This window comes from Bos indicus, chromosome 20 (genome assembly GCF_029378745.1).
Source record: "Bos indicus isolate NIAB-ARS_2022 breed Sahiwal x Tharparkar chromosome 20, NIAB-ARS_B.indTharparkar_mat_pri_1.0, whole genome shotgun sequence".
NCBI classification, from domain to species: Eukaryota; Metazoa; Chordata; class Mammalia; order Artiodactyla; family Bovidae; genus Bos; species Bos indicus.
Genome location: NC_091779.1, coordinates 58,584,969 through 58,602,038, shown reverse-complemented (window position 1 = coordinate 58,602,038; position 17,070 = coordinate 58,584,969). Strand labels below are relative to the sequence as shown.

The 17,070-nt window shown below is 48.4% G+C and overlaps 1 protein-coding gene across 4 annotated transcripts in view; it reads left to right on the top strand.

Moving 5' to 3' along the window:
* Positions 1-17,070, top strand: part of TRIO (trio Rho guanine nucleotide exchange factor) — a 361,479-nt gene that overhangs the window by 175,152 nt on the left and 169,257 nt on the right. For all 4 annotated transcript variants that reach the window (XM_070774837.1, XM_070774838.1, XM_070774840.1 and 1 more), the window contains exon 10: positions 10,668-10,790. In XM_070774837.1, the coding sequence (XP_070630938.1) occupies positions 10,668-10,790 (123 nt within the window). The remainder of the gene's footprint in view (positions 1-10,667; positions 10,791-17,070) is intronic.

Here is a 17,070-nt window from a genome sequence, read left to right as displayed (position 1 = left end):
TGATTCTGCTGATGGTTTTTGAGTTCTCTGCAGTGTGCGTGTTCAAAGTGCGTCAGGAATCATCATACGGATGCAGTACATGCTTCTTTGCAGTGTTGTTTTAGTCATAGAAGGTGAGCGGCAGGGAAGGAAGATGCAGGAGTCATGGTCTTGGCATTACCGTGAGAAGTGAAGTTGTGAGGTTGAAAGCACCATTACTAGTTTCTCTTAATTGTCCCCGAACTGTCACAGACTGTGCAGTATTAACAGTGCCACTCTAATTATTAAAGGATTTCGTCGCCTGCGTCCGTATCCCTTGGATCAGGCGTTCACTGTGTATCCACGGGCCAGCACGCACTCTGGACCCATGACGGGAGCAGCAGCTGTCCTCTGCCTTCTCCAGCTCTCAGAGCTCCTTGGGGTGTCCAGTCGGTTAGGAATAAGCTCCTAGGCCACTCTCTCTCCAGAAAAGGAAGCTTTGGGGAACAGGCTGACGAGTCTGACCACCTAGCTTGGTGCCAAGCTCTAGCTGTGCTTGAATTTGAAAACAGCCAACATTAATTTTTCTAGGTAGAAAGATAATTATGATAATTGCAAAACCAGTTCATTAAGCCGGCCATGTTTTTTCTCAGGAACCAGACAGGGTTGGATGTGGGCAGGAGAAGGTGTTTTGCAGTCCACGGCTCTGTGAGCATTCCGTAGAAATAATAATTGCTCTTGAAGGGAAGCGTTTTGTCAATTAAACGATCAGGAATGGTTTGGACTCGTTATGCAAACAGGAAATTGCTCTGTCGGTTTGGCTTGCAAGGCAGGGAACCAAGTTGATAGCATGAAGCAGAGCAGGCAGCTGCCCGCAGAGGATTCTATAGGATGTCAGAACTGAAAATGTGTTTCTGAAACTTGAGAAGTTAATCACACACAGGGAAAAATTCTGCTGTCTTGAGCATGGGCCAGGAAAGGTAAGCTGAGGATAAGCGAAGAAAATAGTGGAGCTTTAGAAAGATGCCGTCAGCAGAAGATACACTTGTAAAGACCGAAGCAGTCAAAGTCCACAGAAACATAATAAGCCAATTAGCCAACCCACGTGTGGTTTGTCGGCTTGCTTTGGGTCGGGAGGCGGCGTCTGTAAATACTGAGGAAGAAGAAAAAGAGCTTCCACACGAGCGGTGAGAATGAAGATGTTCTTGTGAAGACAGCGCTCCCAGGAGAATGTAACCCCGTCTGTGAAAGATTTCTTGCAAGAAAAGATGTGAGACCATTAACAGTGCCCCCGAGGAAGGGAAGGCTTGGGGGTATGGCATTTGATTTTTAAAACACACGTAATTTTGGTTTAGTGGTTAGTTTTCTTTTGTGTGTTTGTTTTTATAACAAGCAAAGGCAATTTCCTAATTTCTTTGTGGACAGTGTTTGGGGTGGGAGTCAGGCGCTGTGGGGTGGGAACGCTTGAAGTGCTGTCCCAGAGCACTGACCCTGGGTCCAAATCAAAGGATAGGGGTGGGGCAGGCGGCTGGAAGGCTTGCTGAAGACTTCCCCAAACACACGTCCTACCTTCTAGACAGTATTAACCTTGGTCACCGTTAGCTTAAAAATGAAACAAATACCGTTTATCATTCCCAGTTGGTGCTGGTGGTAAGAACCCGCCTGCCAGTGCAAGAGACTTAGGAGACGTGGGTTCAGTCCCTGGGTGGGAAATACCCTCTGGAGGAGGAAATGGCAACCCTCTCCAGTACTGTTGCCTGGAGAATCTCACGGGCAGAGGGGCCTTGCTGGTTGCAGAGAGTTGGACGTGACTGAAGTAACTTCGCAAGACACATGTCGTATTTCTTCGTGGTCACGTAGCACACCTGTTCCTTTAGCCCTTGGTTCACTCTCAGGGCAGCCCTCAGTGGATGTTTGGTTGAATGAATGAATGAATGAATGAAGACTTGTGTGACTGCCTGGCAGTGTTTTTCAGTTTAGGACCAGCTTCAGTTTACTACAACAACACACCGCATCGTTGCTGTGCTCCACGTGGGGCGGGAGTGTTGGAAGCAGGCCATAGCGGCACGCCATCAAACCCGTTCTCCCACTCACTGGTGTGGTCTGCCTGCCTCTCGGCTTGGTGGATTTAGTGGCTTCAACATGTTGTGTGAGGTGAATGGGCCCCAGAAACCCGCTTTCCTGAAGTAGGCTGACTCCCCCCAAAAAAGCCCCTCTGACAGGGAGATCCTCTCCTACAAAAGCCTGTGGGTCCTCCTCTCTTGCCCACCGCAGCCCTTTCAGGTGTGTGAGCGTCACCCTCGCCGAGTTATCTCTTGGAAAAACTCTTCTCCAGGTGGGTGTTGAACTACTAGCTAATACTCGGGAGGAAAAATGGTCAAGCAGATCTAGTCCACTCTAGATTTGTCTTGTCCATGCTTCATTCTTTTTTTTTTTTTAATAAATAACCTAAAATTAAATGTGTGCTATTCTGAGAGATAAACATGTTGACTATGTCAATTCTGACCTGCCTGGTGAGAGTGGCCGGTTTAATAGTCCAGTGAATTAGCCCATAACATGCTCAGAGTTAGTGCCTATGTCTTTGCCTGTTGTAGGGTATGATTTTGCCAAGGCATGAACTTGATCTTGCCCATTAAGTTGCTCCCCAGATGAGGGAGTAAATAAAACTAGGCACCGTCACGGGGGTCATCTACCTGCCGTGCACGTGCCATCTAAGGGGCCATCTCTGTGCCATAAGGACTTAAGTGGATATAGGGGTTCCAAGGAGCTTTGTCCGAACCCTCAAACATCAGGGGTACAGCGTGTAATCAAGATGATGGCTCCTGTATATCACGATGTAAGTGCAAATTTGCCAGGTGCCAGGAAGATCTTCCTGGGAGATGCGCGGTTTGAGCTGGTCTTGGATGGGTAGGTGGAAAGTCAGGCGGTTGAGGATTGGGCGATAGGAACTGGGGGATAGAGGAGAGATGAAATGGCAGAGTCTGTCTGGAGAGCCAGGTGGGGGCAGGACTGGAATGGTGACCCCCCACACCTAAGGCTCTGGAGTTGTTTCTGTGAGCTTCGGGACACACTGAGGGGACGGTTTGGTGAACCTGAGCGCCCGGAATGTTTCTGTCTTCTTTAGTGCTCTCGGCCAGCCTGCAGAGGGTTAGCGCTTCCCTGTTTCACCACATCGAGGTCAAACTCACAGGCTGTGGGTTTTGACTTGATTGGCAAAGAATGGGTAGGCTTAAAACTCAGCATTCAAAAAACTAAGATCATGGCGTCCAGTCCCATCACTTCATGGCAAATAGATGGGGAAACAATGGAAACAGTGAGAGACTTTATTTTGGGGGGCTCTAAAATCACTGCAGATGGTAACTGCAGCCATGAAATTAGAAGATGCTTGCTCCTTGGAAGAAAAGCTATAACCAACCTAACCAGCATATTAAAAAGCAGAGATATTACTTTGCCAACAAAGGTCCATCTAGTCAAAGCTATGGTTTTTCCAATAGTCATGTATGGATGTGAGAATTGGACCATAAAGAAAGCTGAGTGCCGAAGAATTGATGCTTTTGAACTGTGGTGTTGGAGAAGACTCTTGAGAGTCCCTCAGACTGCAAGGAGATCCAACCAGTGCATCCTAAAGGAGATCAGTCCTGGGTGTTCATTGAAAGGACTGATGCTGAGGCTGAAACTCCAATACTTTGGCCACCTCATGTGAAGAACTGACTCATTGGAAAAGACCCTGATGCTGGGAAAGATTGAGGGCAGGAGGAAAAGGGGATGACAGAGGATGAGATGGTTGGATGGCATCACTAACTCAATGGACATGAGTTTGAACAAGCTCCGGGAGTTGATGATGGACAGGAAAACCTGGCGTGTTGCAGTCCATGGGGTTGCAGAGTCGGACACGACTGAGCAACTGAACTGAACTGAGAGGATGGGATGCACTCATCCTGGAATGATGGCTCTGGTTGTAGGATGACGAGTGCAGTGTGAGAGCAAGATTCCAGGCGGGGAGATAGGCTGGGTCCCCATCATGGACCAACATGCAAGTCAGGGGGTCTTGGAGGACAGAGATGAAGGTCCAGGGCACAGTGGGCTGTGTCTTATTCTCTGGTGTTTTTACCAAGTGTCTGGGATAATAGATACTCAGTATTTGTTGAATGAATGAGTGAGTAGATGAAGAAATGGAAGAAATTCCCCGATTTTGCTAATTGAAGACTATCTGGGGTTAAGGTCTCTGTGTTTACCCTAGAATGGGGAAGAATTGGCCCTCCATGGAGTTGTCGTCTAACTGGGAGATGTTTGGGAAGGAACCTTCATGGTTAATGTTGGGGAGTTAGGGGTGACCGGAGAAGGGAGGGATCATTTCCTTGCCTGGGAACGTTGCCAGTGTGTGAGATCCTTAAAATATTAAAGATTTCGGCCCCTTGAACACAAAGAAATGGGTTTCAGGTCCATAGAGAAGCAAGCCGCGGTTCCACCTTGGGTCCTGGGCTGCTAGACTTTTGCCAGCTAGGTTTTTGACATCCCTTGGTGATGCCTGACCCCGGGGGTTCCACCCACACTGGGCCTGGCTCTTCAGGGATGGTCCCTGCACCTCACCTGTCCTGTGCTTGTTAATTGAAGTCAGAAGAATGGGTTTTCTCATCAGGATCATTACGGAACCTTGAGGTTTAATATCCTCTTCTGTTTACATTCCCACAGTCACAGATCTGATTGCGTCTCCTGATAAGAATGGTTAGGCGATGCCCATCTTTCCTGGAGAGTTTCTCAGGTAGAGTTAGGGAGTCCTGGAGCGAATGTTTGCTTAGGGATTGGGAACCTGTCGGGAGCAGACCGAGGCTGACTGCTGATCTTTCTGGGGGCTTTGGAGCGAGCTTTCAGTGTCTTTTGTCACAGGACTGGAGAAGAGACTTGACCGTCAGTCAGCTTAGTAACCGCAGCTTGGAAGGAGCAGACAGTTCAACCGTGGGGTTAAGAAAGGTGGGAGAAGAGATGAATCTCTTGCCTGCAGGGGATGCGATAAGGAAGGCAGGGTGTGGAGCTGTGAGCCAGTGGGAGGAGGCGTGGGAACCCAGGAGACTTAGGAGTCTGGAGGACAAGGAGAAGACAGAGCCCAGGGCAAGCCCCAGGCAGCTTGGTCTCCCTACTTGGGGTGCCAGCCACATCACCAGGTCCCCCAAGGCAGCAGTCCTCAGCCTTTTTGGCACCAGGCACCGGTTCCATGGAAGACACTCTCCACGGACCAGGGTCGGGGGACAGTTTTGGGATGATTCAAGCACATTATGTTTGTTATGCACCTTTTTTTCTTTATTATACATCAGCTTCCCCTCAGATCATCAGGCATTAGATCCTGGAGGCTGGGGACCCTCGCCCTCAGGGGAAAGTGCCCAGGGATAACTGTGTGTGCACTCGTGTGTCTGTGTGTTTCTATAGTTATGTGTGTATATCTATAGTTCAGTAGCTAGACTTAAGCTGTGTATAACATCTGGACCTATTTCCTAGATAACATCTGGAAATATTAAGATGTTTCTTGGACAACTTTGGACTATTTTAGATTGATTTCCAAATTAAGAATGGGAAAAGTAATTTTTAAAAGTTTGGGAAATTCCTAAAGGTGTCAGCCCGTCTTGGTGATGGTTTGGTTGGAGTTTGATGGGAATACCCAAGGTGAGGGCTTCCCTGGTGGCTCAGATGGTAAAGAATCCAGCTACAATGCGGGAGACCTGGGTTTGATCCCTGGGTGGGGAAGATTCCCTGGAGGAGGGCGTGGCACCCCACTTGAGTATTCTTGCCTGGAGAATCCCCATGGACAGAGGAGCTTGGTGGGCTATAGTCAGGGGTTGCCAAGAGTCGGACATGACTGAGCATAGCACATCCGAGGCGCAACTTTGAGAGTAACAACCTCCCTATCTTCTTTCTTTCCTGACTCCTTCCCTGATGTTCTTTGTTGTCCTTAAGAAATTTTATGTACTTATGTAATTAAAGCTAGGATAATATCAGGAGGAGTGAGTTGTATTTTTTCCGGGAGATGGATGGATGGATAATGGAAAAGCTTAGAAGCCTGCCAGCCTCTTTCTGAGGCTTTTCCCCCTGATTCTGCCCTGCTCCCTTCCAGCCAAGAAGGTGTGCGTGGAGCGTGGCTCCTGCCTTCCCAAGCTCTCATGGTGGTTAGGCAGAAGGAGCTCTTGCAACACAGGGCAATTGGTTCTGAATCATATGTTTGCTCTGTGTAGCTGGACTGTGATACTTTAAAAATGAAAAAAAAAAAAAAAACCTTCTTTTTCAAGTGAGCCTTAGGCTCAGTCTACTTTGAAATATTCCGGCACCTGTTTTCTCAAATGTGTTCGTTTATGTTGGCCGTGCTGGTCTTCACTGCGCACAGGGGCTGCTTTCTAGTCGTGGTGCTCAAGCTTCTCATTGTAGCGGCTTCTCTTGTGCAGCTCGCGGGCTCTAGGCCTGTGGGCTCCGGAGTTGTGGTTCTCCGGCTTCGAGTGCAAGCTCAGTGTTTGGGACATAGGAGTTTAGCTGCTCCTCGGCATGTGGGATCTTCTCAGACTTCCCAGGGAAGTCCTGGAAACCATTTAAAAAAATGGTTAGGAGTAAATTGTATTTATAGAAGAAGCTTAATTCTAATTTTGAAATACATCGATGCAAGAAATGGGGAGCTGTGGGCTCTGCTGGAGAGGGATAGAGAAATGGCAGGAACCATTGGTTGTCAGGCCCTGGTGAATGCTGGAACTAGAAGGTTCCTCCTTGTCCCCTCAGTCCCCAAGAGCCCACAGACACGTATTGAGTTTTGTGTATGCTTCATTTGACTGTAATTGTTATCCCACACACATCAGTTCAGTTCAATTGCTCAGTCGTGTCCGACTCTTTGCGACCCCATGGACTGCAGCACGCCAGGCCTCCCTGTCCATCACCATCTCCCGGAGCCCACCCAAACTCATGTCCATTGAGTCAGTGATGCCATCCAACCATCTCATCCTCTGTCGTCCCCTTTTCCTCCTGCCTTCAATCTTTCCCAGCATCAGGGTCTTTTCAAATGAGTCAGTTCTTCACATGAGGTGGCCAAAGTATTGGAGTTTCAGCTTCAGCATCAGTCCTTTCAATCACTATTCAGGACTGATTTCCTTTAGCATGGACTGGTTGGATCACGCCATGTACATCACAGAATTCAGAGCCGGAGGGCCCTGTGATCAGGTCAGGTCTGTATTTGCCATCATTGCTTTCAGCCTTGTAATTACATTACAAGCAGGGAGTGAAGGTAAGCAATCTGTAAGATTTCTTGCATGGCTGACCTTTTGACTTAGATGCTGAGACCACTGTCTGTGTCTTAAGTCTCGGTGGCTCCCTGTGGAGTGACCTCAGCCTTGGAACTGTCACGGTGCCATTAAAGGGCACTGAAGTACGGAGGAACAGGCTTGCCCCACATCCTCTGAACAACAAGAGGCATCAGCTCCCCAGCCTTGTTCTTCTGCCTGTAAAGAAAGACCGACTTCTGCCCTTTTCTGGCCTGGTGGTTCTTCTGGGGGAGGTCGTCACAAGGCAGGGAGATGGCAGCCCCTGCCACGGACCGCTGAGTGAGGGAGGAGCAGGCTGCCCTGCCTTGATGGAGCTCCTGATTGGAAATATTTTTATATTTTAAATGGAAAGTTCTACAAGCTTGTCTTTCAGATGCTCCTTGGGCAGGTGCGTTCATTCAGGATTCCTCAGCCATCTGGGAACCTGTGAGGAACAAAAGCCTTGTAGGGAAGTTTGGTTTTGAATATGATCTTTTTTGTTCAGTTGCTAAGTCATGTCCTAGATTTTATAATTGCCTGCCACTGTTTTCAAAATGTGCTTGGGATTTGTAGTCTTCTTTGATTTACTTTCATGTTTGTTGGAAATATAGTTTCACCTGGTATTTATAATTCTGTCTAAAAGAAACCACTAGAAAAATTGTAGCCCATTTGTAATCCTGAGTGGTCGGATCATAATAGCTTTTCTTTCCAACTGATGCTTTCTGAAGGCTAAGAAAAACAAATTCGTATTTTTTTTTTAAACAAAGACTGCGTTTTGCTTTCTCCAGCTCTTTCTATGGAATAGCGTTTGTCTTTTACTTTTTGAAATTGTGCCTTTACTTAAAGTCTGTATTGAGTCATCAGTACTCATCAGGTTTGCTGTTTACCAAACCTTGTATTTCTTTCTACAGAACTATTGAGGAATATACAGAATATATTATAGTTGTAGTTTTAAAAAAGTGTCTCCTAGCCCTTCGTGCAGGTGGATGGTAGCGTGGGTGTTACATATCTCTTGACTCTTTTCAAGCTTAATATATTAATAGTTGGTCCTAGTCTTCTGCCTGGCGCTGTTCTCGTGCCCAGAGGCCCATTCTGTTCACTGAATCCGTCTTTGAAGTGGAGACATCATGAAGTTGTCACTGGACGTTTCTTCAGGAGTGAGAGGGGAGCCTGTGTTCGGTAATGTGTGCTAAGAGACTGTCGCATACACAACACAGCAGCTTGATGTCAACGGTGAAGGTGGCATTACTTCCTGATGGTGGTACTGAAGGTCTCTCGTCTCAAGAAAGAACACTAATGTACTAAGTGCACTGGTTAAAGAGCAATGGAACGTTCATAGCCCGCGCTCCCGAAGAACCTGACGTGAGATGGAAGCTGCCACGGGCGGAGGTTGGTGGGTGCGGACGGCTCATGAGCTGTGTGCTTGGCACGCTGGGGTATAAGGTGCCTGGCAGCTCACAGCCCTGTTATTGTCCCCACTGAGCAGGCAGGAAGCCACAGCTCAGGAAGGCTGTGGCTCGGGACTAGAATCAAGGGGAGGGAGGGGGAGCTTGCAGACGGACTAGGAGTCTGCCCTGACAGACGGATCTAGTAGGAATGACTGAGATCCCGGGTGATGGGCAGAGTGTGGTGTGGACAAGAGGTGCAGAAGTGAACGGTGGTAACAAGGAGAACGTGTGTCTTCATCCTGAGCATGTGCTGGGAGACTGCAGGTCCAGACCCCACCTCACCCTCGACCGTGGGCGTGTGCATGCATGCACACCCACACACCTCCACCCCTACTCATTCTACAAGGGTCTTTACACACACCCATCCCCACTTATTCTACAAGGGTCTCCACACACATACACACCCCTGTTCATTCTACAAGGGTCTTTACACACACACACACACACACACACACACACACACACCTACTCATTCTAAAGGGTCTTTACAGAAGACCCCTGGAGATTTATTCAGGTTCCCAGTCTGTTTTCTTTACAAGCACTGCTGGCTTGCTAAGCTCTGGGCAGACAGGTCCCTGCCCTCAGTCAGGCCAGAAGGTCACTGGCGTGGAGCAGAGGAGGACGAGTCCTGGTGTCCCTGGACAGCGGGCTCTGGCCCCTTCCAGCCGCCTCTGTTTCTGGCTGGCTGTCTGCACAGCTGATCTGTCTACGGTGCAGGTGACAGAGGGCCAGAGACCGGTTTTGTAGAACCTCAAATTCAGGCCACTTTTATTTAGGTTTTGAGTGAAGTGCGTTGGCATGCAGCCTCAGGTTAGTGTCAGGTGTGTTCTGAGGTGCTGACATTTGCATGCACCGCGAGACGATCACCGTGATAAACAGCGCCCACCTGTCTCCGCAGAGTTGACTGCAGTGTCGCCGACGCTGTGCGTTGCGCCCTCGCCCTGAGGTGCCTTTACTCTGCATCCTACCTGTAGGCCTGAGTGACTGGCCCTCTTCCAGGGTGCCTTCTAGACCACTGTCCTGGCCACACGGCCCCAGTCGGTCCTTGAGTCCAACATCCTTTGAATCTGTGTGTTTAGTTACCATGGTTACTAATTACCGAGTCCCAGATGACCGTCAGTACTTTTGCAACATGCGAAACACATGAACAAGTGCCTTCAGGTATTTAAATAGTGTCTCTTTGTGAAAGTTTCTAGCTAAAGACATGACTGCTTGAGTTCTTTTGCTGGTTCTCCCCTCTCGATCAGAGAGAGACGAACGTGTCTTTGATGTTGTCTAACTGTTTTGCTTGATCCTGTGTGCAGTTTCTCAAGTACAGAAGCCAGTGAACTGCTCAGATACATTCATGACCTTAAAACACTGGGTTGCCTTGCTTTACTCTCACTCTTTTTCTTCAGTGTGGCGGATTTCAACTGTCAAGAACTTTTATGTGTTTTTGTTCATGAAATATTCAGCTTTCACAACAGCTTAGTTTATGAAATTAATTATCCTCAAAGACCAGGGCAGAGGCATTTAAGTGTTTTGTTTTCTTGAGTTTTATTTATATGTTTTACTCTCAGAAGAGACAGGAAAACATGAACTCAGTAGTTAAAAACTAGAATTGTCTGAGTCGTGAAACATTGAGCCTTATGTGAAAGTGCTCCTCTGTGTCTTAATGACCATGATCCCACACAAAACCCAGGCAGTGTGGATGGTTCGGTGATGTGTAAATTGGGGTGAGATTTAACTGAATCATTATTGCATGTAACGTATACATAAGCAGATTTGCACTTATTAAAGTAAGAGCTGATGACTCTTAATCGTGATGGCAAGTCTGACGGAAGGTGTAATTCTCAAAAAGTTAGTGTCTGGTTGCTTCCAGTTTTTTTCTCCTTTGTTTCTTGCGTCCTACAGAGTTTTGATAAGAGAACTGTGTCTTTAACGGATAGCCCTTCACTCTGAACAAGGCTGGCATGGTTTTTATGGCATGTGCGTCTGTGTTTCATTGTAGGTGCTGGACTGGATCGAGAACCATGGAGAAGCATTTCTGAGCAAACACACAGGTGTAGGGAAATCGCTCCATCGGGCCAGGGCTTTGCAGAAACGTCATGAGGATTTTGAAGAAGTAGCACAGGTAAGACCTTACTGTTTTCTCCCATAATATCTCTGTGGTTGGTTTTGAATTACAGTTTCAGCCCCATCTCTGATGACTTAGCTTCAGCAAGGCGTGTTTGAGATGATGCCCAGATTTTCAGAGTGAAGCTGCCTCTGTCTGGGCACAAAGATGACTTAAACAGTGGATCCTATGGTAAAATGTGATGGTCTTGAAACAGGAACATATCTCGGATGTTTTTGCCATATTTATTGTACCGGTCTCTGTTGACTAGTTTGTAAATGGGGGAATAGCAGTCTTTGAATGTCTATAATGATGGGCCAACGTTTCTTTCCCCTCTTCTCTTTCTTTTAAATGCTTGTACTTCAGAAATAGGAGGCAGGGGTGTGGTTCGTTCACAGCCCGGGAGTTTGAATGTCGACTATGATCCTCTCCAGCTGTGTGACTTTGGAAAAGTCTCTTAACCGTTCTGAGGTTGACTCCCTAACCTGAGGAGTAGGCATGGCGGGGGCTGCTGGAAGGAAAGGGAAGTCAGGTGTGTGTGATCCTGTCAGGGGTGGTGTATCTGGCCCAGGTCTTTCCTGCAGCTCGCTGTTGTTTGGTAAACATGCCTCTCCTTTTGCTTTCTGTTTTGAAAGAGAGAGGATTAAAGAGGGAGGGATTATGATCTGTGTAGGAAGCTCTACGAGCTGGGGTAAAAGTTGTTTTCAGAAGGAGTTGTAGGATGAATCCATCTTGAGACACCTGGTAAACCTGAGGAATACCAAAGGCAGAGTCTCAACACCAGAGAGAGAAATGACAGCGTCCCATCCCTGAGAAAGACTCGAAGCTGACTGCTCACCCATAACTGCAGATTCTGGAAGACGGCGGGATGGAGTCCTGAAGGAGAGGAACGCTGAACCTGGAATTCCACACCCAGTAGATGTCAGTTTGACAGTGAGGATGAAATAGAGACCAAGACTCCAGAGCTTACCCATCATGTATAGAAGAACTGCAGTGCACGGATTAGTCAGAGCAACGGGACCCCCCCCTCTGCCGCCCCCCCAATATAAACTCCACCAGCGCAGGGACTTGGTGGTGTTCACGTCTCTGTCACTAGCACATGGAGCAAGGCTGGTGTGGTGCAGCAGTGTTGAATGAATTAATTAAATGAATAAAAAGGAAGTATGAGAAGGAAGAGGGGTTTCCCAGGTGGCACAGTGGATAAGAATCCACCTCCCAATGCAGGAGATGTGGGTTCTATCCCTGGGTCGGGAAGATCCCCTGGAGAAGGAAAAGGCAAGCTGCTCCATCATTCTTGCTTGGAGAATCCCATGGACAGAGGAGCCTGGCGGGCCACAGTCCATGGGGTCGCAAAGAATCGGACACGACTGAGGACGTGAGAAGAGAGGACCAAGATTGGCAGTGAGCGTAGCAATTGGTGGATGTGTTTGTAAATCGAAGTATGGGCCATTTAGGCTAAAGATGACAGACTTGGGGGAGGTTAAAAACAAGGTGGTAGAGACTTCACTCTACTAAGGGGACGACAGAGGACGAGATGGTTGGATGGCATCACTGACTCAATGGACATGAGTTTGAGTAAACTCCGGGAGATGGTGAAGGACAGGGAGGCCTGGCGTGCTGCAGTCCATGGGGTCGCAAAGAGTCGGGCACAACTGAGTGACTGAACAGCAACAACAGAGACTCCCCTGGTGCCAGTTGTTGAGAATCTGCCTTCCAATACCGGGGACGCAAGTTTGGTCCTTTGTTGGGGAAGTAAGATCCCACATGCTGCAGGGCACCACAGCTACTGAGCCTGCGTGCTGCAGTGAAGACCCATCGCAGCCAGGAAATGAATGCATCAAACCAAACCAAAGCAAAACCTCCCGCAAGTAAGATGGAGCAAAGCCCTGGAGCCCTTGAATGCAGAAGGTGGAGAGCTATCCTGAGGGGTATGGCAGGAGGTAGTGTACCTTAGATTTGTAAACTCTGGTGTGCATGGTAGCATTGTTGAATGACCACTAAAGACAGGATAGACAGCACCACTTTCCATAAGTATAAAGAAAAAAGAACTGCGGAAAACCAGGTAAATAAAAACTCAGGAAAATGGGTCTAGTGGAAGTGAAAGAAAGAACAACAGACATCACGTAAGAAATCCAAAATAAGACGTAGCGTGCACGCGTGTATGTGCTAAGTCGCTTCGGTCAAGTCCTTTTGTTTTCGAACCTGTGGACTGTAGCCTGCCAGACTCCGTTCTGCCATTCTCCAGGCAAGAATACTGGAGTGAGTTGCCATGTCCTCCTCCAGGGGATCTTCCCAGCCTCGGGATTGAACCCATGTCTCCTGTATCTCCTGCATTGGCAGGCAGATTCTTTACCACTAGTGCCACCGGGAAGCCCAAGATGTAGCAATTTGTCCCTAAATAGCAGTAATCACACTGAATGCAAAATAGATTATACTTGTTAAAAGAGTCTGTATATTTAAAAAAAGAAAAAAATCATACTGTGTGTTGTCTCCAAAGGGCACACCTAAAACATTAAATACCCAGGAAGTTTGAAAGTATTTTGCTGTTTGCTAAGTCGTGTCTGACTCTTTGCCACCCGACACCACAAAAGTATATGAAGCGTTAGAGAAAGATCCACAAGGCAAATACGAACCATTGGAAATTGGTGTAGAAATGTTGATATTAAGCAAATCGACTTGAAAGCATAAAAACACTAGAAATAAAGAGAGCCTTCAATTGTAAAAGGAAGAGTATCTATGTACATCTGATGGTTTCATATCAGAATCCCCAAATAAGCGGGAGTAATCAGCTATGTGTGTCCATGGGTTTTACATCGCAGAGGGTTCACTTGTTTGCTGGATTTATTAGGGAACTGATGTGAGAGGTCGTCATGAGATAAGAAAGCAGACTGCGCTTCAATCCTGTTGAGTGAAAATGCCTCTTAAAAGTTACCTCCTTGACAGTCTTCATGTGTAAAGTTAAAGTGACAACCTAGCCTTCAGCTTTCTTGATCTTAGAAGCAGGTTGGGAAAAGCTGTGTGTTCAGCAGCCTTCCTGCCCCAGAGTGGGTCTGTGGACTTCCCTTTTCCACGTTACATGTGAGCTTCCTTTTTAAGGATGCTGGTAAATATTTTGCCTTCCTTTTATAGCCGAAGGAATGTGGGAAATGTGCTCTAATCTCCCCTTGACATTTCCATCAGATAAGCTCCTGCCACAGCCATGTGGTTTGAGGATGGATTTGAAATTTGGATCCTCTGAGCAAAGATGCCAGGCACCAAAGACCCTAAGAGGCGGGACAGCAAACAAGTAGTTTATTCACCTGTGACTGTGGGCTCGCCGCCCAGCCCCTTCTTTGCACCTTCCCGAGTGCACCCCAGCACTGTCTGCTGAGTACCCTCCTGTGCGGCCAGCAACCATGGACCCCTCCTTCCAATTCCTGTGGTTCCTTTCGTTCTTAATTACGGAGCTCCCTTCTGTGGCTACCTTTGCCCTTTTCATGGTGAACTTACTTCCTCAGACCTAAGATGACCATCAACGCTTGTCAACACTGGTGTTCGGGGGCAGCGAGGGTGGGACGCTTTCTTTGTGGGAGACGTTGGTGCCCTCGGGTCTCTTGGGGAGCAAAGGATCGCAGCAGCAGCACCCCGGGCAGAGGGCCGCCTTCACATCAGTTCCAGGAAAGGCAGGGCCTCGTCTGCTCCACTGCTCCCTCATTTTCATGTCTTTCGTATCATCTCTGGCACCTTGTTCCTGGGATTCTAAAGAGTACCCGCTTTTGCCTTTAATTGGAAATCCTTAAGCTCAAATCTGAACAGTGCATGAAAAAAAGACAAATCCCTTAAATGTAAGCACCTTTTGCTCACTTTACAGACATCTGTCCTGTTTCCCTCCCTCTGTTTTTCACCTGATCACTGGTCGTGTGCCAGGCATTCTGCCGGGCACTGGGGGGCCATGGTCAGACACCCACCTCTCCTCTTGGGGGCCTCTCTACTTTGCAGACCCGCCTGGGTGAGAGGAGGGTCTGAGCTCTCCACCCTGAACTTGGCCACCTGTGCCCCCTCTCACCCCAGTGCCGGGACCCAGCCGCTCACCTCTGGCCTCTTTTTCCAGCATCTCCAGCTTCTCATTCTCTTAGCTCTTTCCTTTCTGGGATGAAATATTTATCGACCCTCCCGTCCCTTGTGGGCTTCCCTGGTAGCTCAGATGGTAAAGGATCTGCTGGCAATGCAGGAGACCCAGGTTTGATCCTCTGGAGGAGGGAATGGCAACCCACTCCAGCATTCTTGCCTGGAAAATCCCATGGACAGAGGAGCCTGGTGGGCTACAGTCCATGGGGTCGCAAAGGGTCAGGCATGACTGAGTGAGTGTCACTTGATTCTGGTCCATATTTTTAGAGACCGGCTGGTTTTGAAGGACTGTTGGGTGACTCCTCGGCCTCCTCATTGCCGTGTGGCAGGCCGACTAGCTTTCTGTGTCTCTAGCTGATAAAACTGCGACCCGGGGCCTGCCGTGACGTGCCGTGGCCCAGGGTGGACATTCAGCACTCTGTCATAATTGACATAACCTGGACCAGTCACTTAGGTAAATCCCCTCCACTCACCTTCGAGTGAAAACCTCTGATCCTTTTTGGCTCCACAAACACACGTCCACCTCGGTGTACATGCAGCCTCAGCCCAAGGAGTCACTGACGGAGCACCATGGCCGTCGCCCGAGTACCTGCAGACACCACGTGTCACTGTCCCCTTCAGGCTGGTTCTGAAGAGTGTGTTCTGCTCAGAGTGCATGGGTTGGGTGGGAGCTGGGGGGTAACCCTGTAGACCCTAGACGATAAGAACAGATTCAGTGTAGTACAGTGGCGACGTTCACAGGCCTGAAGAAATAGGGTGGCCTTCTCTCTAGCCCCCCACTTGCTTGATAAAGATCCTTTGAGGGGGCTGCTGCTGCTGCTGCTGCTGCTAAGTCACTTCAGTCGTGTCTGACTCTGTGTGACCCCATGGATGGCAGCCCACCAGGCTCCCCCGTCCCTGGGATTCTGCAGGCAAGAACACTGGAGTGGGTTGCCATTTCCTTCTCCAATGCGTGAAAGTGATGTTGCTCAGTCGTGTCCGACCCTCAGCGACCCAATGGACTGCAGCCTTCCAGGGTCTTCTGTCCATGGGATTTTCCAGGCAAGAGTACTGGAGTGGGGTGCCATTGCCTTCTCCATTGAGGGGGCTGCTGCTGCTAAGTCGCTTCAGTCATGTCCGACTCTGTTCGATCCCGTAGACGGCAGCCCACCAGGCTCCCCCATCCCTGGGATTCTCCAGGCAATAACACTGGAGTGGGTTGCCAATTCCTTCTCCAATGCATGAAAGTAAGAAGGGAAAGTGAAGTCGCTCAGTCATGCCCGACTCTTAGGGACCCCATGGACTACAGCCTACCAGGCTCTTCCATCCATGGGATTTTCCAGGCAAGAGTACTGGAGTGGGGTGCCATTGCCTTCTCCATTGAGGGGGCTAGGAGGATAGTATTTGAAGTCAGGAGAGCCCTGGGCTGCGAGGTGGCTCCAGACAGAGCCTGGTTTGATTAAGACCACGTGCAGTAGACTGGGGCTCGGCAAACAGTGGTCCAAGTATTGAGCCAGATCGCTCTCTGAGTTTGTAGCTTCGTTCATGGAAAGCTGTCTGGCTCTTCCCAGAGAAGAAGGTGACATCAGCCTTGCTCTCCCGCAGGGAGGGCTGAGACCCGGCGTGACTGCCTTCCTCAGCTTTCCCTGTCCGCCCTCTCATCTCTGAATGCTTTCTGTCAAAGCAAAGTGTAATGCACGTCCTATGTCTGAGGTAAATCTAAGGTCATGCTTCAGATTTATGGGGTTCTTTTGGACAGAATAGCCTTTGGAGGCACCTTCAAAATAGAAACAGAAGCATCTTTATTGCTTAATGAAGAGCTGTTTCTCACTTTTTGAATGTGCTCATAAGGTAAAACAGATTTTGGGTTTAGGGAGAAATTTCTTTTTCCGCGTTAAGTTTAAGGCACATTAGTGTGTGTCTTGGGGTTTTGTTTTTGAAAGGTCCTTTGTAAAATGAGTTCTAAATTGTCTTTAATTTCAAGATGTTGAACTAGCAGCGTACTAAACAAATTTTTCTTCAAGTCAACTTCTTCAGAACTTGACATGGTGAAGTAACATGACAGAGATTCAGAGAGGAAGTGTCAAAAGTCTTCTGGTTGAATTAATTTAAAAGGTACTAAATATAGATTATTCTATAGAACAGTTCTGGTGTTTGGAGAAGGAGGAACCTGGAAAGAGCTTCGTGTTTACTTGGTGGCAGCGAGCCCTGC